At 42.1% G+C, this 23,242-nt stretch overlaps 1 protein-coding gene across 13 annotated transcripts in view; it reads right to left on the bottom strand.

Moving 5' to 3' along the window:
- Positions 1-23,242, bottom strand: part of PRDM2 (PR/SET domain 2) — a 125,855-nt gene that overhangs the window by 55,145 nt on the left and 47,468 nt on the right. For 10 of the 13 annotated variants that reach the window (XM_063631795.1, XM_055262623.2, XM_063631790.1 and 7 more), the window contains one exon: positions 21,131-21,257. The exons of 2 other annotated variants lie outside the window; for them this stretch is intronic. In XM_063631795.1, coding sequence (XP_063487865.1) covers positions 21,131-21,257 — 127 coding nt within the window. Of the gene's footprint in view, positions 1-800; positions 825-21,130; positions 21,258-23,242 lie in introns of those variants that run through there. One more of the 13 variants, XM_063631794.1, reaches the window with a different exon arrangement.

Raw genomic sequence — 23,242 nt, forward strand, 5'->3', positions numbered from 1 at the left:
ACCTGTAGCCTCTATTTACTAGATGCTAGTGGCACCCCCCTTCTAATTGTGACAATCCAAAGTCTCTAGACATGGCCAGATGTCCCCTGGGGAGAAGATTTCCCCAGGTTAAGAACCACTGGACTAGATCAATGCATTTCTGGATCACTAAAGACATATGAAACTCGACATATGTATTAAAAATTTGAAAAGTACTTGAATAACACTAATAAGCCAATTCTAAAAATGGATCGATGAAGAACTAAATTTACCACCAAACTAAATTTGGTGAACACCAACACACTTAGTTTATCAAGGAAATGAGTCTATCACGAATCTATCATTCATTCATGGAATTGAGATTATCTGACACCTGAAACAATGTTCTCAATCTTCATGAGAACCATCTGTTGTTATGTCTTATCGTGAGGGCCTTGGACTCGAGATGACGGGGCTATTGAAATCACCTGTCCTGCCTTCAATTTTGTGGGAAAAAGTGAAGGCCAGCGCCAGAGGGGAACTAATTAGTCTATGGCAGAACAGAAAGCAGAACCAGGGGTCCTGCCCACACATACACATGCTTGGTGTCCCTCACAACCGCCAAATATTGCAGCAACAGGTGGTGGAACCTGCTACATTTCCTTAAACCAGTACTGATTTCTTCTGACACCTGATTTCTGTGCTATATGTCATCAAATTAAAAAGAAAAAACCAAACCCATAAGGACATTTACAGAGGGGGGATGGCATTGGTGAGCTTCTCTCCACGAGGCAGAGGAGCAGGAGCTGCTGGGAGCCTGGCAAGCACACAAGTGCACTTACCATCGGGTCCTGGGGGTCCTACAGGGCGCTACTGCCAGCTGGCTGCTCCGCTTGGTCTAGACAAGAAAGACAGAGGAATGAAACACAAGGAAAGTGAAATGGAAATGATGACAAGGAACAGCAGAGGGACAGGACAACACTATGTGCATGAGGAAAAGAAATGAATACATCAAGATGAGAAATTGAATACAACAGAAGGAAAACAGCAGTTATCTACTGCATCAAGGTGCTCACGTGCCAAAAATAACGTTTAACTGTGTACTTAGTTGCTGAGAATAAGACCAATGTAGTATATTCATTCTTGGGTCTGTACTGTGCCCTTATTGTAAAACTGATGCCCCTACCACTTAATGGATCCATTTTGCTAGAAGCCCCCAAAGTCCCAACACATAAATCACTTTACAATGGAGATACCCAAAGAGCAGAGATGTGAAATAACTTGCCCAATGCCACACAACTACAGTAGCTGCAAAGCCAGAATGAAAACTCAAGGGCTGGGAGCAGTGGGTCACACCTGTAATCCCAGCACTTTGGGAGGCCGAGGCAGGCAGGATCACCTGAGGTTAGGAGTTTGAGACCAGCCTCGCCAACATGGTGGGTGAAACCCCATCTCTACTAAAAATACAAAAATTAGCCAGCCATGGTGGAGGGCACCTGTAATTCCAGCTACTTGGGAGGCTGAAGCAGGAGAATCACTTGAACCCGGGAGGTGGAGGTTGCAGTGAGCCGAGATCGTGCCACTGCATTCCAGCCTGAATGACAAGAGCAAAACTCCATCTTAAAAAAAAAAAAAAAAAAAAAAAAAAGAAGGCTGGGAGCGGTGGTTCACGCCTGTAATCCCAGCACTTTGGGAAGCCGAGGCGGGCAGATCACGAGGTCAGGAGATTGAGACCATCCTGGCTAATGTGGTGAAACCCCGTCTCTACTAAAAATACAAAAAAATTAGCCGGGTGTGGTGGTGGGTGCCTGTAGTATAGTCCCAGCTACTCAGGAGGCTGAGGCAGGAGAATGGCGTGAACCCGGAAGGCGGAGCTTGCAGTGAGCTGAGATGGCGCCACTGGACTCCAGCCTGGGCAACGGAGCGAGACTCCGTCTCAAAAAAAAAAACAAAAAACAAATTCGAGGACAAAATGTTAAAAATGATCTTTCTCTTATAGTTACTTCCTAATATCAATAATGACTTAATATGCATACTTTTTTTTTTCTTTTGAGACAGGGTCTTACTCTCACTCTGTCATTCAGGCTAGAGTGCGATGGCATGATCTAGATTCACTGCAGCCTCGACCTCCTGGGCTCAGGTGATCCTTCCTGCCTCAGCCTCCTACGTAGCTGAAACTACAGGCACGTGACACCATGCCTGACTAAATGTTGCCTCTTTTTTTGTAGAGACAAGATCTTCCTATGTTGTCCAGGCTGGTCTCTAACTCCTGGGCTCAGCAATCCTCTTGCCTTGGCCTCTCAAAAGTGCTGGGATTACAGGGGTTGCCACGGCATCCAGCAGCATACCTTACTTTACAAAGCACTTTACATCCATGATTTCACTGGTTTCAAGGGCAAGTGAAAAAAGTTGCACAGACTTGCATTGGCCAGGCACAGTGGCTCATGCCTATAATCCTAGCACTTTGGGAGGCCAAGGTAGGCAGACTGCTTGAGCTTAGGGGCTCAAGACCAGCCTGGGCAACATAGTGAGACCCCCGTGTCTACCAAAAAAAAAAAAAACCAGAAAAAATTAGCTGTGCGTGGTGGTGTATGCCTGTGGTGCCAGCTACTTGGGAGGCTGAGGTGGGAGGATCATTTGACCTCAGAAGGTCAAGGCTGCAGTGAGCCATGATCATGCCACTGCACTCCAGCCTGGGCGACAGATTGTCTCAAAAACAAAACAAAGACTTAAACTGCATTTATAGTTTAAAAAAAAAAGCAACAATCAAATTGGAATGCTTTTTTTTATTTCTATTTTATCTTATGCCAGAAACAAGTCAACAGCACAGAACCCTGATCTGAACAAGTATTATTCACCACTGAATAATATCAATAAAACTGGATTTTGTAGTGAAATAGTTACCATACAAAGACATTCAACAGGCATAATGACTATTTTCTAAGACTATGTATAGCATTATACTGCTGATGCCTGGGATATGAGTTACAAAAATAAAATTGCCTAAAGCATCACATGAAAAATTTAACCTAAGTCTGGACTATGTTCTACTATCCTAATAAACTGGACAGACACACTAGGAAATTCTAGAGAATAATGTTTCACCTTAAAATGTTCAGGCAGTAGAGAGAATGCAAAATTCTGGGGGCCTTGCTCAAGTTACATTAAAAATTCATCACAACAGTGAAGGCTCATGCATTTGGTGATTTAAATGAATTAAATTTAAAACTATACGTAACTCTAGATGTGCTGCCTCCTCACTGGGGAGCTATCCAACTCTGAAGGATAAAATCAGAATTAAATATCTGTGCACAGAAATTAGGTCCATCTGATCTTCACTTGGGGAGCTTCACAGTTGGTTCCAAATCAGACAAGACTCCAACTGGGGGATTTCCACAGCTGTACCATGAACGGTCATCGAGGACATGGGCTTCCCAACAGGGCTGATACCAACTCACCAAGGTGGGCTGTGCCTGCTGCCTCCAGTTCCTCTGCCCTCCATCAGTCCTTCATCCTTGCAACTGAATTTCCACCCTCTGTACTCTACGGGAATCCAATTCCCATGGCTATCACTAATACCATAATTACAAAACCCAACAGTTCTTCAGGCTTTATTTGCCCCAAGTTTCTCCTTCACATTTGACAATTTGGTATTTCTTTCATTCTTAGAATTCCTCCTCCCAGCCTTAAGATACTACCATCTAGAATCTCACCCTTTTGCAGAGTCTTCCTCTTCTTCCTGCCCCTAGATAAGAGGGCCCTTCCTAGGAAACTGAAGACTGGAACCATGCTTTCACACTAGGTTGAAGAAAGGCTTTGACAAAAGCATTATGACTAAGCTGAGGGCACGGACCCTAGGGAACAGGGTAGATGTTGAACTCACTATGCTCAAGGCTGAGAGAAGAACCAGAACACTCTGGAGCAAAAAGAGCCTTGAGTCATCTCCGTCACCTGCACTTCAGGTAAGAATGAGCAATACATTATAATACAGCCTTTCAAATTTTTCAAAGTCAAAGGTGTCTTTTGTGACAGCAGGCCAGCTGTGGCCCTAGTATCACTCAGGATACATCTGGTTTGGAGTAAAGTTAGAGTTCTCAAAGCAAGATGAAAAGGCTTAACTGGGAGGAGAAAAGTATAAAGTCCATGTTAAATGACTCCTGTAAAATTTTTAAAAATTACAATCTGTAATAGATTGTGTTGGTAAGGAAGGGGAATCAATGGATAATGGCGAAGTTGTTACCTTAAGAATGGCCAAGTGCAGGCCAGGTGCGCTGGCTCACACCTGTAATCCCAACACTTCAGGAGGCTGAGGCAGGCAGATCACCAGGTCAGGAGTTCGAAACCAGACTGACCAACATGGTGAAATCCCATCTCTGCTAAAAATACAAAAATTAGCCAGGCGCAGTGGCAAGCGCCTGTACTCCCAGCTACTCAGGAGGCTGAGACAGGATAATCGCTTGAACCCAGGAGGCGGAGGCTGCAGTGAGCCTAAATCACGCCACTGCACTCCAGCCTGGGTGACAGAGAGAGACTCCGTTGCAAAAAAAAACAAAAGAATAGCCAAGTGATGCTATGTGTGAGATGGTGAAGGTCGACTGGAATTAAACCTCAGCTCTGCTGCATATGTGCCTAGTAGTTTAATGTTCTGCAGTTGGGTTGATGATAGGAAGAGAGAAGCTGGAAATGGATACCTAAAATTAAGTTTTCCACAAGGAATTAACAGTTCATTTCAATATTCTTAATGTATGCTTTAATGTAAGAGAATGACTTGGTACTCTGGAAGTCATCAAATGTCATTAACAAAAGAACTGGGAAACTTGGGCAGAAGGACTGATGGGGGCAGCAGTGTGCCTCAACCAGAAATGCTTTCAGAAAGGTCCACAGGGGGGTAGGTGTGGTTATCAGAGGATCACAAGTATCACAAGTGGCTGTGAAAACTGGTCAAGGTGCAATCAGCGGCACAGCAAGCCCCATAGATCTGAAGTAGTAAGACGCTGCAAGAGTTAGTTTTTATAAAAGTTAACGTGCCATGCATTTTCTATAGTTTCCTTTTTCACTTAAAATAACTTTGAAACTTATCTGACAGTAAAAAATTCTGTTAAGCTTGTTTGGCATAATTTCAAATCTTTTTCTGCAGTTAAACTAACCAAGAACTATCTGTAATCCTGGAGGCAAATTATAAAAATAAAACCTCTCTGGTTTTAAGTAGCTCACGGTATTAAAACACAACTCTAGGTTTTGCTTCCAACAGAAACAATGGAAAAGTTTTAGATTTTGCAGTTCTGCAGACTGCAGTATAAATTCCTGAAATGCTTGCTTCCCACCAGGGAGGCTGTTGCACAGCCTCTGTAGCTGTGGAGGCTGCAGGCTCCCCTAACTCTTCCAAATGTCAGGCTGATGGGAGAACAGCAAAGATCCATCGGAAGGGAGTCCGAGCTTTTATGTTGTCAGAAAAAGGCTTTCAGTGGTTTTGACTGGATAATTCCACATCTTAAGAAAGGGCTTCCCAAATAAACTTCACTAAATTCAAGATAAGAAAGCATTAAGTTTCCTTACCTTCTTTGGAGCCTCAAAAAGTGTTGTGGCATGAACAAAATGATTTGGGAGAATAATTAAATATAAACAAGATGCTGACCTGTTCTACTTCATAATCAATTTCTAGGTTTCTTTCTCATGTTTTTTTAGTAGCCTGAAAAATGTACCTAAAATCTGAAAACCTTACATATAAATAGTGAAGAGGCAACTACAAAATAAAGAACCTAATTCAAGTTATGGACTCAGCCCCCCGTGGCCGAAAAAACCAAAGTGGGAGGTGTTGTAGAGGAGGTGTGTTTCCAGTGCCTGGCAACCCTGAAAACAGAAGAGACGGCCACACCCTCGAGAACCGCTTACTCTCAACTAAGAAGAAAATCATGTTTCCCCCTTTAAAGCCCATGACAAATTTTACAATACTGCATCCTGATGAATTAACTACAACACCGTTTTAAAATATTTTCAAGGAGTAAAAATTTGACATAAATATGAAACAAGATACAATGAAAACACTCAAAATTCATTCTTCACATTTGGTTACAGAAATGCCCATATGAACAGTGGTCAAGCCATATGACTAATTAATCAAATCAGGCTACGATGTATACACAGAGATAAATTTAAGGAAAATCAAGAAGATATACATTCAAATTTTGGCAGGTGGCTCCCAGTGAGAGAGTATTGATAAGGGTATGATATTTCGATCTGATTGTATTTTCTCAGATGAGCACTTGGTTATATTACACACAAAAAAATGAATACATGATTTTTCATAAAGAAAATGCCAACAAAAATAAAATTAATGAGATAATTGAAAATGTTATTGGTTGAGATAAAATATAACACTTGAAATTTTGTAAAATACGCAGTTTTACAAGTGCTATTTGGAAAAAGCCTCTACTTTCTACTTGGCCTGGATGGCAAAAAGTACTGCTCAAGTGTTTCTCTGTTGTCTACTGCCTATCCAATACGACTCAGGAAAACCGTTCAGGAAAAAAACCACGATCCCCAGTAACATCAAACCCACGACGGACACACAGTTATAAAGACTTTAAAGGGATTAAAAATACAACAGATACTATTAAATAGCCAAAAATGCTTAGCATTCAAATTACCCCTGTTAACCTTTTGGTAGAAATCTTTCAATTCTATGCAACACATCATCACTTCAAACAAAAAAATTAATCTGTTTCCTCTTTCCAAACAGCCACATACCCCATATTCTTTTTCCTGTTCACCACACTTGGTTATTATACCCATCATTATTTAAATCAAATATCTAATTTAAACAATCATGTTGAATGCCTGCCGGTATTAACCTAAGGGTCGATGTCATGGCAGTTGGCTGTGATCATCATTCTTTACCTCAGCTTTTATTTTGCTTCTCTTAAAAAATGCAAGACTAAGCAACGACATTTGAATATGCCGCATTTTTGCAGAGGTTTATAAAAACAAGAGCATTTAGAGATATTAAGCTACCTAATCACTCGGCCCACCATGAAATGAGGCACTTTTATTCCAGCACAGGTTTTCAGACTCAGCTCCACTGCTGCTGATCAACCAGATCCCACTGCTGTGGAAGATCTCAACTGTGCCCCAGCCACCTCCCGCCTGCAGCCGTGCCTCTGTCAGCACTTACGGACCAACATATCATCCACATAATCGCAGGAGAGGATGTAAAGTACCATCCACCAAGGGAGCCAGGTAAAGCAGAGAAGCCTGAGGAGCGCGCGCTGCGGACCTGGCCTTGCTAACAGGCTCTGGCACTGAGAATGGAGCCTTTCAGAAGCACGCAATCTTCCTTGGTGCTGGTCTCCAAGGATTATCCCACATTGTCCTTGAGCTGAGGCTTTTCTATTTTTTGCCAATATAGGGGTAAAGTAATGCCCACAGGGAACAAATTGAGCCTGGGAGGAAGGCTCACAGAGGACTAGGGCTTGAAACAGGAGTCTTTCCTAGGCCAGCGTCCATGGCTGGTGGAAAGGGTCTCTCAACCTACACACTCATTTCACCTGCTCCCAGCAGGTTGCTGTGTCTCCAAGGTTACTCGTGCTCCCTGCAAAGAGCTGACCCTAACTGAGGTGAGACAGTGGGCTAGGCTCTTGTCCCCTTCCCCAGTGTGGTGGTGGCACTCAGAATAAAGTAGGTCCTCAAGGTAAGTTTGGTCCTCAAAAACAGAAACCCATAAAAGTGAAATAGCATGAAACGCTGCTGCGCAGCCCTTGGGCCATGATTTGATTAACAAGAAATAATCCCATTCGAGGCAGATGGGAACCAGCTCTGATACATACTGGTAATACTGATCGGATACTGTCGTCAAAGAGAAGTAAATGAGGTAATGCACAAAACGAATGCCACACAGTGCCTGGCACAGACTCAATAAATGGAATCGATTGTAAGGAGTATCCACAGATGCTACTAAACAAATTACACAAAGTGCACGCCTACAAATCTAAATTGTCTGCATATGTTCCTTCATATGAAGACAATGACATTCTGCTTCCACTAACAATTCCTAATTCATCCATTTGTTTTGTTCATTTGTTCTCCGATGATTCACAGGATCCCACCCAGATATTATTATAAAAATGTACAAGTCCAATGAAGACAGAAGTTTGAGAGAATTCTGTCACTCACATCCACATCAGTATATACTAATGCTCTAACAGTGTAAGCTGTGAGTGTATTTCATTTTTAAAGTCTGTAACCTACTGATTTTATTGCTTCTGTCTCTGCTTGAGTTTGAAAACTGAACACACTGGTTCACTGTGGTGGTTCTTAATCTTTCGGAGAGGAGACTTCGGGCCCCTCCGATTATCAAGTAACACCTAAGGCCCTTCTCCCCAGTCACAAACGGATGTAAACACAACATTTGGTAGACAACATTGGGGGTCAGGGACTCCTGTGTTATTACAAAGTTAAGTTGTGAGTTTGTACAAGCATTGTGTATCAGCAGAAGGAATCTACCTGTGCGACTGCTGAGAAAGAACTCCAACTCCTCAGAAAGCCCAGTCAAGGTGCTGCACAGATCATTGGGACATTTCTTCCCGGAAAACTGGTATCATCAAATTAATTAGCACCTTCTAAGAAAATGGTCCTTTCGTCCATTTGGTTTTTTCCTGATTTCACACCCCGAAAGACTGTAAAAAAAAATCTGTCATATACAGCCCTGAAACTGCTCCCACACAATTACTTCCAGGGCTGTCCGATAATTTAATACCTAAGAAAATGTTAAGAAAAATTCATTCACATAAAATCCTGTTATAACTGTCATGAGTGCTTTTGACCATATAAAGGTAAGAGGAGCAAACAGCGAGACGTGTTTGCTTCTGCCCAGGCAAATGGAACAAATCAAATTCCAAGAGTAACCTAATGCACCAACCTATGTCACCACAGGTGTCCTCGTTTGGTTAACAGTGAAACAAGACTGCTTTTAAGAGAGAAGCAGGTTTCTTGCACATGAAGAATTCCTTAGTGCCATGATGTAGCTATTTAGGTGCAGATCCAAAGAGGCCCTTTACTCTTATCTAATTTGAAACCAACTTAATTCACTCCACGATGCAAAAGGAAAATATATGGATTTTAAGAGAACATGTTACACAAGATGGCGAAGCTGTTTTTTTTTTTCTTTTTTAGAAGTGTGCCAACCGGCCGGAGAACGGCAGTTACCACAGAATGAATTTTGCTGGTGCCTACCATTACAACGGGATGAACCAAAGGTTGGTGTGCCAGGAATGTTCCTGTAATGTTCTCACTTAATGCTCACAGCAACCCTGTAGGGTAGGTAGCTCATATTCCCATTTTAGAGACAGGCAAATTAAAGACCAAAACATAGAGAGTAACCCATCCGAAGTCACAATGCGATTAACTGGTGGAGCTGGTATGTGAATCTGGTCTCTTAATTCCAAGGCTATGTTCTGGTGTATCACAATAAATTCTGCATACTGCACATCTCCTAACACTCAAGGTATAGCTGGGTCAGCAACTTTCCCCCCTCCCCTCCACCCAACATACACGCACACTCCAGCCTCGTTTTAAACAAGCTATCCATTATCAAAGTACTGATCAATCTGCATCTAATGCAAAAGCAACAGTGAAGCCCAAGCAGTATATTCCCACCCACTAAAAAAAATTTTTAGGCAGGTTTTTTTTTATGTGCTTAGCATAGAAACTGAAGAGTAGGGGGAAGCACGAGAATCATTTGCTATGAAAACAAAGTTCACCAATTCCATGTACTTTCTGACAATCACCCATGAGATTTATAGGATCCTGTCTTTAAAACTTAAAAGGGTCAGACAGAAATTGAATAAGTATCATTTTTTCTTGATATAATATTTTCTGAACTCTACTATAACCCCAAATTTTATCTTGGCACACAGACAGTAATTTACATTATCTTCTATCCTGAATTCCTGGATTTATAATAACTAAAAATAGGTATTAAGCTTACCACTCAAATTTGATCTTGTTATCAAACATGCCCACGACCCACCTAACAAGGGAAGGACACTGTGGATCACACCTGTAGCAATTAACAAAATTCCTAAAATCAAGCAGATTTGGAATCTTAAACCCCTGGTCCAAAAATCCAAGACTGAAACCACTGACAACATATGATATTTATTATTATTGATACTTTTTCCTTATTTTCTTGGATGTCAGAGGGAAATTATAATTTCAACATTAGTGCTAATCCTACAAAAATTACAGTCCATTGTGTGTAAATAGTCAAGGACACTGTTCCACATATAAAAGATCAAAACTACAACTATTATCATCATGGTGCTGCCCACAGCATAAACCTGCCACAGAAGGTTAGAAGACTTGGGACCCAGCTATGACCAACATTAACATCCTCATGGCAAAAGTACCAAGACAAGAGGTGGACAGTAGGAACCCTCATTTCTCACAGGCCCTTAGACATTCTGCTTATGGCCAGTAATCTCTTTATTCCAGAGAAGCAGGCTCTGATAATCCCATACATGAAAATGTAGCCAACAGAACCAGAAAGGCATATCCTACATCTCAAACTGGCAACAGAATGAAAACTGAACCTGAGAGGCCAAATGGTAAAAAGAATAACAAAAGGCTCAGAAACTGCATTGTTGCCCATTCTAAATGGCACTGCAACTTCAAACACTGCACATAATTCCATTTTGGGGTTCTAAACATGGGTGAACAAACCAGTTTGCCTTCATTTTTGTGGCATGTGGTGTCTCAGGAGATCTACAAAAGACTGCCCCAAGAGGTAGGATTATAAATACAAGAAAAAAGATTGTTTATCGCTGCAGTTTTAATTTAAAAAAAAAAAAAAGGCAGGGGAATTTTAGCCTAAGCAATGCTGTATTAGTTTTCTTTTTAACTTAGTCGATCCTTTGCTATTGTCCATAACTGGTAACAGACAGCTAATTCACTAAGAGTGAAATTAGTTTTTCATCATTCAGACACTGATTAAACTAACAAGAACATATAAAATTGAAAGTCATGAAAGTATCAAATTAGCAGTATTTTAGATGTTATATTCTTATCTTATAAACTGTGTTATTTTTATATACCACACACACAGTATCATTATCTTATTCATTAGAATAAATCTCTTGCCTCAAACTATTCAAATATTCTTATATTAAAAATAAAAAATGGTATGTACTTTTAATATATAAGCATCTAAAATAACTACACATTAACTAGATTATTAAAACTTTTAACTAGATTATTAAAACTTATATTTTTAAATTTCAGGATCATGGCCACAGAAGCAGGAATAGCAAGCTGCTACAATAAATGCTCCAGAACACTGAGAATTTTCTAGTCTCTTACCCAGAATCCCTTAGGATATTTTCTTAATATACGCACCAAGTTTTAACCTTTTAAACAATGTTACCTTCTCCTATTTTTCAGAGAACAGGTTAGAACAGAAAGAAAAATGCTAAAGCCCTTTGAAAATTGAAAGCCTAGATTACAAACTGCAGTTTTGCCTTGCCTACAGTATGTTTGCGTGGTTGGGGCGGGGGTGTTAACTACTATGTTTTTTTTGTTTTTGTTTTTGTTTTTTGAGACAAAGTCTCACTCTGCTGCCCAGGCTGGAGTGCAGTGGTGCGATCTCGGCTCACTGCAACCTCCGCCTCCCGAGTTCAAGTGATCCTTGTGCCTCAGCCTCCCGAGTAGCTAGTATTACAGGCTCCAGCCACCACCACGCCTAGCTAATTTTTGTATTTTCAGTAAGAGACGGGGTTTTACCATGTTGTCCAGGCTGTTCTCAAACTCCTGACCTCAGGTGATCCACCCACCTCTGCCTCTCCAAGTGCTGGGATTACAGGTGTGAGCCACCGCGCCTGGCCACTACTTACTAAGTCTTAACAATCGAATAAAGTACTCTCAGTAAAAGTTCCAAGTAGAAAAAGCCACATTACATTCGGCCACAAACTCAAGCAGTTTTAAAAATTTTATATAGACATACATATTCTAAGAATCTATTGTGGGATAAAGACAATGAGGAAATCAACGCGTGCCCCTCCTTAGGAAAATTCAAGAGCACACATGGATAGGTTAGGGTGACTCTTTTCACCTTCTGGTCTCCTTTAATGCTTCTCCTCTGGAATGAGTCAAGCAGCTAGAATAGGAAAGCTTTATCAGCAAACAAAACCTCTTAAGAAGGTACTGCTTCAAATAGTTCATGTGCATTCCTCTTAAATGAACGTAAAAAAAAAAAAAAAAGGTATCCACCTCTGCAAATAAACATTTTGGCAAAACAAATAAAAAACAAAATGTCACCACCTAAAGCTGAAAAAACCAAGCATGATGTAACTCAAGTATATCCACAAACAAATCAGAGTTGCACTTATAGTTTCCGTGATTAATCTTTAGACTACACATTAATTAAAAAGCATGTTCACGGTCTATAACATTCAGCTTAAGAAAACTTTAAAATGTGTATTTTTACTGGTGGAACAACCAGACTGTTAACCCAGTCTCAACACAAGACCAGTGCTGCAGAGCTGGAAACTAAAGCTTCTCATCAATAAGACAAAATGAAAGAGCTCTATAATCCTAAACTCGATCCTCCGCACTGCAGAGGGAGTTAGGCAAAAGCAATGTCTTACTGTGCTCTTTTGGTTTCAAAAGTAATGCCAAAGATAATATAAAACCTAAGAGAAAGAAAATATTCATTAGAAACTTAAACCAACAAATATGTCATTTAAAAAACACCTGACAATAGCTAGAAAGGGGTAAAAATGCAATCTGTGTTTTTAAAAACTATTTGAGGTGCTTGAAGGAATACAATATACCTACGCAATCCATAAATCTCCAAAGCAAAAACAGCTGAAGGTGTCACCATGACTTGTCTTTCCTACACCAAACACTTCACTTAATCACAGAATTGGTATTTAGGATTAAAGTGGGCACTTCTTACAGTGAGCAGTGAAAATTAACCTTGGCTAGTTAGTAAAGCAAATAAAACACTGCAATTTATACAGTATAACTGTCCTACTTAGAAACATTATGCATAAAAACTGGATTTAGACAGACAGAGCCTTTTATTTAGGACCTGTGTGAACTTGGCCAAAGCATGCAACCCCTCGGAGCATCGGTTTCCTCTTCTACAAATGAGGATACGGATCTCAACTTTGCAGGGTTATTGGGAGGATTAGCTATGGTATACACAAAGCAACCAGCATAATGCTAGAAACAAGTGTAATTGCTGTCACTGTCACCATCAATAGAAATGAGTGATTCATGGCATAATGACACGATGTGCAAATAAGTGTCAAGTCATGACATATGTCCATATCAAAATACACTGTAATAAATGAATTCAGCCAAGAACTCTTGTAATGTATGAAAACTGGTTTAATCTGAGTGGCAAAAAGGAAAACAGCTACTTGCAGGATTTCTCTTTTTCACTTAGAGAAACAATAGCATTTTCAAGTAACTTTTGTTTCTCCATGTCATTCAGCTCCTCTAAACTATTTCAACCAAATTATGAATACTAATGCAACACTCTGAGCCAGATGGATGGTCAAAATAAAACTTTAGGCCTGTACTTGGCAGCATGTGAAACATAAACAAGCCGTCTGAATGCCAACAAAGTACCATGCCAGTCTACCTGAAACTTCAACTTTAGTTCTCCATACAACATTTAACTAAAAGAAATGTCTATTTTTAACCTCCACAATGGTGCTCTTGGGATATTTATCCAAGCCCTCAATTCTCTTTTTTTTTTTTTTTTTTTTTTTTTTTTTTTTTTTTTTTGAGAAGGAGTCTCGCTCTGTTGCCCAGGCTGGAGTGCAGTGGCACAATCTCAGCTCACTGCAAGCTCTGCCTCCCAGGTTCATGCCATTCTCCTGCCTCAGCCTCCCGAGTAGCTGGGACTACAGGTGCCCGCCACCACGCCCAGCTAATTTTTTTGTACTTTTTTTTGTTAGAAGAGACAGGGTTTCGCCATGTTAGCCAGGATGGTCTCATCTCCTGAACTCGTGATCCACCCACCTCAGCCTCCCAAAGTGCTGGGATTACAGGTGTGAGCCATCGTGCCCGGCCTCCAATTCCTCAATTCTTTAGTGGCAACTTTAAATACAAAGCTACACCCTGTGCATGCCTGTAATACCAGCTATTAGGGAGGCTAAGGCAGGAAGACAGCTTTGAGCTCAGGAGTTCGAGTCCAACCTGGGCAACACAGAAAGACCCTGTCTCTACAAAATAATAAACTTTAAAAGTTATTTGATTGAAAAATAAAATAACTACACCCTCCTCTCTATAATGCTCTCACGAACATTAGGTTTGAATATCGTAACAGCTATCTGTAAACTGGAACATGAAATTGTCTAGGGAAAAAAAAATACTGCAGGAGTTTTAAAAAACAATAAAAATTCATCATTTAGAAAAATAACCTAGTGTTCACATTTAAAGAAAACACAGGAAATTGGGTTTTTTACTTTCAAATTATAAGTGGATTTGTAAAAATCAACTAAAGTATTTTGAACTTACTATAGGATCTTGTTACCTCTTTCATATAGTTTAGAAAATTTAATCATAATCAAACCTTTTTTCTGTATTAGGCAAGTGTTACCTTCCAATTTACATATGGACAAGAGAACCAAAATAACCACCTAAGAATAGGGCACAGCATGGTTCCCAATACACTCAATTATGATATTTAAAACTTCTAAATCATGGCATATGTTAGGATTTTTGCAAATTCACCCACTAAATTACAGCTAAAAAATTCGCAAAATGCTTTGAAAAATTAAGTTAATCCACATAATTTCCCTGTAAACAAGGATAGACATAAGAATCAAAGGCACAAAACGAAACTACTGACCAACATTTTCATCTAAATTTGGAGCAATTCAGTAGCAGCAGCAGAACCGCAAATTTCTTTTACAATTCCCGAACTCCTACTGTTGAAAAACTACTAATTAAAACTGTCCTGAGCTGTTAAAAACAGACCACCACCACAACAGCAGCAGAGAGTTCATCCTGGCAGGCAACCACCAGAGACGGAACATTCAATGCTCAGCAAAGGCACCCTCAGCTAGGAGGCAGCCAGAAAGCTACAGCAGAGACAGGCCCCTCCAAGACTGACCAACCCAGAAACAGCTCATTTGTGTCTAATGCCACAAGCTTGCCAGCATAAAGCCAGACACAGGAACACTGCCATGTCCAAGCACTCGACATCCTGCTCCAGCACCTGCAAATAGGAACCACAGGCGAGTGCCCTGTAAGTCAGTGGGCACAGGACCTGCCCACCAGGCACCCAGTAGTCATAGGGCCCATCTACCATCATCCTCAGACACCACAGCCAGGCCTCTGTCATTCAGCCTGGAGCCTGAAACAGAGCTGCTGGCTGCTACGAAAGGTTAGCAGATCAAACTCCACAGAAGCCCGTACACTCTCTGCGTTTATTAAATGTATTCCCTAAGTTCAACTTTAAATGGAACCAATGCTGTCACTTCTGTTGTTGGCAAGCGCATGTAGGAGTGGACAAAAAGCTCCACGTCATGTGAAGAAAAGGCATGGGAAACCCGGTTCAAACTCTAACTGTGACACTCACTTAGGAGTGGACGAAAAGCTCCACATCATGTGGAAGAAAAGGCATGGGAAACCCGGTTCAAACTCTGACTGTGACACTCACTTAGGAGTGGACGAAAAGCTCCACGTCATGTGAAGAAAAGGCATGGGAAACCCGGTTCAAACTCTAACTGTGACACTCACTTAGGAGTGGATGAAAAGCTCCACGTCATGTGGAAGAAAAGGCACGGGAAACCTGGTTCAAACTCTGACTGTGACACTCACTTAGGAGTGGACGAAAAGCTCCACGTCATGTGAAGAAAAGGCGTGGGAAACCCGGTTCAAACTCTGACTGTGACACTCACTGGTAGGGTGATCTTGAACAAGTTACCCAATTTTGGAGAGTGTCCTTTTCTTTCTCTCCCACATCGACCAGAACACCCACTAAGTATGACCTGCGCGTGGCTGTCATGAAACGGACTGGAGACTCCGCACTGGAGGAGGATGCTGCCTGCTGTAGTCAGCTCTCTCATCTCCCCCAACAACCAACCCAGCCACTTGGAGCAGCGCCTGGCAGAAAAAGGGCCAATATATGTCCACTTGCAGAACTGAGTTTCATAATCCAAAAATACTCACGTAGGCTTCTACACGAGTAGAACTGCTAACAGAACTAGGTCCCTCTTCCTGGAGCCCTCAGCCCCTAGAACTTCCTGTGTCATTTATGTCACAACCTCAGAATGGTCACCCCTGACCTCCCACCTACAGTCAGGCCATACCTCCCCCGCCCACCCTACAAAACACTATTGACATGACAAGGTTTACCTACTTCATCTGTTGGCCTGTACTCCCCACTCTCCAGAATGTGATTCCATGTGAACAGGGACCCTTGTCATTTTAGTTCTTTGCTGAAACTCCAGCACCCAGAATAGTGCCTGACACAGACGCAAGGAATACTTGTTAAATAACAGAGGGGAAGACCATCCACACAGTTACAACTTCTCAGCCCCCAAGGTTCCTCTTGACGTCCTCCTCCTTCCTCTCTCTGTTCTGAAATGTCCCCATCCTGCCACTCTTTCTATATAAAGGCTCCCTGGCCAGCCCAGCCCAGCTCAGTATCCCTTTTTCCTTCTCTTAGGGAGGGTCAATAGTCCTTACTGCCTAACATATGCCATGGTATCATCCGTGTTGCACTTTTTTTAAGACTACCTTAGACTGAGTTATCTTTGCATGTGGCTGTCTTACCTCCCTATATTTTAAGTTTCTAAAGGCTTGTTATTTAGCACCTTTAGAGAAGAATTTCAAATATATACAATTTCAAAAAACTTGAGTATCTTCACAGTACCAAGGTTTTTAATTTAAACAATTCTGATCGTAGAGACAGATAAAAATATTACTTTGCTAAGCTGATTATAATTTAACTGTTCTGTGGTGACTACAAGTCGCTGAGATAAATAATTATAAACTAGTTAATATTCTCAGGAACTACTTATGATTTTTAGGAAGGGCTATCTGAACCTACTAACTGAAACTTAAGGAACTTGTTCTTTAAAATTCATTACCGATTTTGTTACAAACTTTCTGTCTCCTTCACTGTCCAGCTTTCGGGTATAAAACTTCTTGCCGCTATAAACTCTTCTCTCTTAATTTGCTGTGAACAGCGAGGTCAATAGGTTAGAACCTAAAATAAGGGTGAATCAGCATAGAATGAGGCTGTGACGTAGGAAGGAAGAGGGAAAGAAGAGACCCAGTGCTTATTTTGGGCTTAACACAGGTGCTCCATAAATCCCCATTGATTAAATGAGTCACCAACTCAGTAGTTTCTCCGCAAGTAGCAGGGAAGTAAATGCCAGCCATGTTCTGAGAAGTGGTACTTACAGTTCCCGAGAGCCCACAGCTTCACAGAGCATGTTTCTATTATCTCACTTGCTCTTGACAACTTTGTGAGATTAGGTGGCACAAGCATCATCGATATGATGATATTCATTTTTAAGGCTAGGGAAACTTCATCTCAGAAAGGTGACACGAGTTGTCCAAGATCGCACACCTGGTAAACGCCCAGGCATCCTGTCTTTTTCATTCCTTCCACTAAGCCCATTTGTAGAAAGCCACTGTTGTTTCTCCAGGTGAAAGAACTTCAGGTAAGGCTCTTATGTAACTGAGAGAGCAGGGAAAATACTCTATTATAATCTACACTCTGGAAGAGCATTTGCCAACAGTCATTGCTTACTGCTAACAAGCAAATTCAATTTCTCATTTCTCACCAAAACAGGGGACAGAGATCAAGAAGATGAGAAATGCTTCTAAATTTGACCGTTTCTATGCTATTTTATAATTGTAATTTTTCTGTGGTTCACATTAAAATAGCCTGACACTAAAAACCCTCCTTGCTCTCTACCTGAAAGTTTAATCTATTCCATCTAGCGAACTTATTTTCCATTTTATAGAGGCTGCTCAGATATGTAAAAAGTGAAGCTCAATCACAAAGCTGGGAATCCAAATTAAAGTCCAGTTTAAAATGCCTGATGTATATCCATCTTTGGCCCATGGCAAAAATGCATGCTCCAAGGTCGCAGACAATATGAACTGTGTTCTCAAAGCACTGTATTCTTTTCCTTCCTAACACATTTGGGTGAGTCACTGCCAATCAATGAATATTTATTGAGGGCCTACTACATGCCAACCGTCTAGGCACTGATCAGCTATTTACTGATTTAATGTTTGTCTCCCCCACTAGACTCACTAGACTACAGGCGCCATAAGAAGAGTTACCGCTGCTTTTTTGCTCATCACTGTGTGCTACAACCCAGCAGAGTGCCTAGTACACAGCAGGGGCTCAATAAACATTAGATGAATGTATGAATATGGGGAGGGGAAGGGAGGGGAGGAGAGAGGAGAGGTGATGAAGGGAGAGAGGAGAAGGGGCCACTACTTTGTATGTAAAGAAATCAGGGCTTTGCTCTACCCAAACACGCCTTATGATCCACCAGCGATCTGATGAATTCTGAAAGGCACCACATGCAATGCACAGCTGTAAGTATAGCAGCTGTCATGCAAAGGAGCTGAGGTCCAGAACTATGAAGAATTCAGCCCTGTTTTTCTCTCTGTCTCATAACGAAAATGATGTCAAGCCCACTGTCAATCTACCTGTCGGCTCTATGTATTCAACATGCGGCTTTCAGCAATACTAAGTTAACATTGCCTCTGAATGACATTTATGTTGATTCACTCTCTGACATCACTGCCTGAAAAGATATTATTTAAATGTCTGAGGTCACACATAAGACCTAAATAGAACTGAGTTAACTAAAAAAAAAAAAAAAAAAAGACTCCATTTCAGGTCTTTGCAAGCTATAAATTGGTTTTAACTGAGTATTTAATTTAAAAGTAAAAAAAGTTTGACTCATTATTTAAACTCTCCAAAGTTTAAGTCTTAGAGAGCAAACAGGTCTCTTTACCAGTAACCTGTTAAAAACAGACTAAGTTCCAAGAGAGAGCTTTGCATAAACATGTCTTTTAATTAATTAAAACCTAGGATTCTGGGTTATAGGCTGCCCAGAGTAGTACAAAATAATAGGATAATAAGAAATATAAACTATTTAATACGAAACACCAACAGTCTACGCAGGTATAAAAATGCAGCTATTAGGCCGGGCGCGGTGGCTCACGCTTGTAATCCCAGCACTTTGGGAGGCCGAGGCGGGCGGATCACGAGGTCAGGAGATCGAGACCACGGTGAAACCCCGTCTCTACTAAAAATACAAAAAAATTAGCTGGGCGTGGTGGCGGGCGCCTGTAGTCCCAGCTACTCGGAGAGGCTGAGGCAGGAGAATTGCTTGAACCCGGGAGGCGGAGCTTGCAGTGAGCCGAGATTGCGCCACTGCACTCCAGCCTGGGCGACAGAGCGAGACTCTGTCTCAAAAAAAAAAAAAAAAAATGCAGCTATTAAGTTCATATATCACTAAGAAAACAAAAAGTATATGTTCAAGTTTTTCCCCAAATCCAACTAAGAGAAAAATAAACAGATAAACAAAAAAGCAAGAGTAATGACGTATGTTCTAAACATGCACACCAAAGTATGCCAAACAGAGAAAAGCATTAAAGTAAGGTTGCCATTAAACTACAAATCTATTTAAGTACAGGAGTTAGTTATGATTAGTGGCACAGTAAAGAGGGTCCTGTTCTCCCCATCTCCAGCCCCCTACAAATAACAACTTACCTGGAAGGCTGGTAACATTAGTTATAAACAAAATGAATACTAAATAAAGGAACAAGTTGAATTACATAATAAGTTTTCACTGCAGTTAAGCACTAAGCCTAGTATCAACAAAATCCCAGAACTCAGTTAAAAGTTAAAAAAAAAAAAAAAAAGGGAATTTTCTAGACTCTGATGGTCTGATTCAGGATCAAAAGCATTTAACGCTCTGAAGCAGTGACTAAATCACATTCAATAAACAGACAATGCATATTCAGTAAAAGGCCTACTAGAACTGTTCCACGGGGGAATTAATTCTATTTCAATTTTGTGGTGATATACAAAGAACACATACTTGAAAAATCAGAACAGACTTCTTGCCTACATTCCTTAATGCCGATTTTAACATTTTCCGAAATCGAGTTTACGATATGATTTTCACAACTCACTTTGCAATGTTCTGGGTAAAGGATGGACTCGTTCGTTCAGATGACTAAAAAGAAATCTACTTAAGACCTAAGGCAAGCAAAAACAAACAAACAAACAAAAACAAAAAACACAAACCTGTATTTGTATCAATAAGAAACTACCATACTGTGCCTTGGCATATTTTCAAACTGGGATCTATGAACTATTCCCGAATTCACATTAAAATTCTTCATTAAAAAAAAAAAAACCAACGTGTCAGTATGCCAGCTGGAAATATGATACAGCCAACCAAACTATTTTCCTACCCAGAAATTATCCCCTCCCTTTTTAAGTGTGACTACACTTTACCTTTTGTTCGAAATCATCAGAAGTCGTAAAACTATGAGAATTGAGTCAAAACGACAAAACAACACGCTCTCTAACTTCCACATCCCCCTGGGCATCCTTTCGGAAGCCCACCGCACCCGCAGTCTCTCTGCCCTCCCCGCCGCCTCCTGTCTCTGTCTCTCACTGTCTCTGCCTCCCCTACTCCCCCACCCCGACTCCGCGGCCGACGCGGCCCGCGTCCTGCGCGGCGGGCCCGAGTCTGCGGAGCCGGGGCTGTCAAGCCAGCCGCGAGAAGGCTCGGGCGCCCGCCGTGCGCTCGGCTGCGGAGCGCGGCTCGGGGTGCCAGCAGGGGAACGTCCGGCCCCGGAGCGGCGTCCGCGCACTTTCTACCGCCCAGGAGCTAAGTCACAAGTTAGGAAACAGCCCGAGCGCGCGGCGGCCGTGATTCAGCAGCCGGGCCGGGCCGGCAGGGCGGGAGGGCGGCGATCGCAGGGCCCGAGCGGGACCGCGGGGCGGGAGCGGGGCCGGGCCGAGTCCGGAAAAGGTCACTGAGACGCCGCGGGCGCCGCCGCCCGAGCCCGCGACCCGCCTCGCGGTCTGGCCAGCAGCAGCGGGGGCGGCAGGGCGGCGTCCTGGGCGGGCGTGGCGCCGGGGCCGGGCGGGCGGGCCGGGGGCTCCTACCTTTCCGGCTCTTGGGGGAGCTCCGCTTGCTCCGGGCGCTGGCTCGCTCTTCCTCAATCGCAGCTGCTATCTCAGGGTTGTCTTCCCCATTGTACCAGACCAGGAGCTCCTCGCCCGGCGCGATTGGCTGCGGGGAGAGAAGAGACAAGCGCCGGGCCAATCAGAGCGGCGGTTGTTGGCGGGGGCGGGGCGCGCACCGGGACGCGGGCGGGAGCGGCGCCGATGGCAAACAGCTGTCGGCGGCGCCGCGCGCACCCGGCCGGCAGGAAGGGCTGCCGGCCCCGTGCGGGCCGCGCCGGCGCCCGGAACCCTCTGCTGGAGGGAGGACCGCACCCGCGGCGCGGGGCGAGGGGCGCGGAAGGCCCGGTGACTGGTAGCGGAGCCCGGGTCCTATCCCAGCTTCCTGTTTAAAGCCTCACGACGGCCCACGCACGAGAAAAAATAAAACATGGGACCATTTTGCTCACGAAATGTAAGTCGAGGAGAAATGTAAAAGCATAACTGAAAAGCGTGCGGCGTGGAAAGCGGAGTGCTGAAAGAACGACCCGCGCGCGTTCCAGACCAAGAGCAACTTCAACAGGACAACGAGGAGGAACCACGCGCAAGCACTTACAAATGCGCCGCGGTTTCTATCCTAGAGCCGCCAACGGGAGGCCGCCCGGGGCCACCAACCTGCTCTGGTCCAGGGAGGTCCGTGCCTCGCCCTTCGACCGGACATCAAACTTCCACATTTTAACTTTTAAATGCAGCAGGAAGTATCTCCCATGTATTATACTCCTAAACCATCACATTCTTAAGCCACGTATGACTGGAAGTAGTGAGGGCCACCATCGAATTGATTCCACCCAGAACAAGATCCCGAAGAAAAGATCCACTGCGTGCAAAGTTCACACTCCTAGAATTTGGGGAAACAGCCTATTGGTTTCTCTCACAACGAATGATCTGTTAAAAAATTTACAAGGGTATCAATACAAGTAAAATCCTATCTAAAACCCACTGAATAAAATGAGAATCCATGAGTCCAGCCTGATGTGAATGAATGAAGAAAGGAAGGAATGAACAAGTAAATAAAAAGAAAAGCTCTTCCTTAAAGGAGATCGCAACTAATCAGTAAAAAAGAAATGTTGGAATTAGAAAATCGCCATTTGGCAATCATCACAGCAATGATTAATTCAGGCAAGAATCATAAATGGATGCTAAGAGTAGGTAAAAGTTTGAGGAGTAACAAAATACAGAGGCTCAGAATATCTCCCCATAAAATATTTATTAATTACAAAAGAAAAAAAACAACACTTTTGTAATAAGACATACCAACATCATATGTCTCCTGATATGATGCACAGAAAACAGAGCATCACTTCTGGTAGATTTCTGCCCAAAATGCATACATCGAATCTAATCATGATGAAACATAAGCTCAAACTTTGGGACATTCTATAAAATAACCAACCAGTTCTCAAAACTGAAAGGTTATAAAAGACAAAGACTAAGGTACCAGCCAAACACATGAGACATGACAGCTGAATGTGAAAACGTTTTCTTTTCCTACAAAGACATGATTGGAACAATTAACAGAACTTGAGTAAGGTGTACATATTAGCTAATAAAATAAGTGTTGCTGTTAGCTTGCTGATTTGGATCATTGCACAATGGTAATCCAAGACAGTGATCCTGCTTTTTGTTTTTTGTTTTTCTTTTTTTCTTTTTTTTTTGCAGGGAGGGAAATTCCACCTACAGTTTAGAAACAAAATAGTTCTTCACTTCAACATACCTTCTAGTCTAGATAAAGCCCCTAAAAGTAAATATTACTTCGTTTAATTCTCTGCAGAACTCTGTCTATACAGTCCAAATTTTAAAATATTCTAAATTCTTTAAATTGAAACGAGGCAGCTGTTTCTTTGGCTCTCCCCCACCCCTAAGAAGGCTAAAATCTGCCTTTTTCTTATTTTTGAACCAATACATGATTTCCCTTCTTGAACCAGTTAAATCTAACCAAAAAACTTACTTTAACATATATTAATGAGTTAAAACAGCCATCACAAATGCCTTTTGGCATTCTGATGAGCTAATCTGTTGAAAGAACAGGCTTATGTTAAAGTAAACTGTTTCTAG

This window comes from Symphalangus syndactylus, chromosome 22 (genome assembly GCF_028878055.3).
Source record: "Symphalangus syndactylus isolate Jambi chromosome 22, NHGRI_mSymSyn1-v2.1_pri, whole genome shotgun sequence".
NCBI classification, from domain to species: domain Eukaryota; kingdom Metazoa; phylum Chordata; class Mammalia; order Primates; family Hylobatidae; genus Symphalangus; species Symphalangus syndactylus.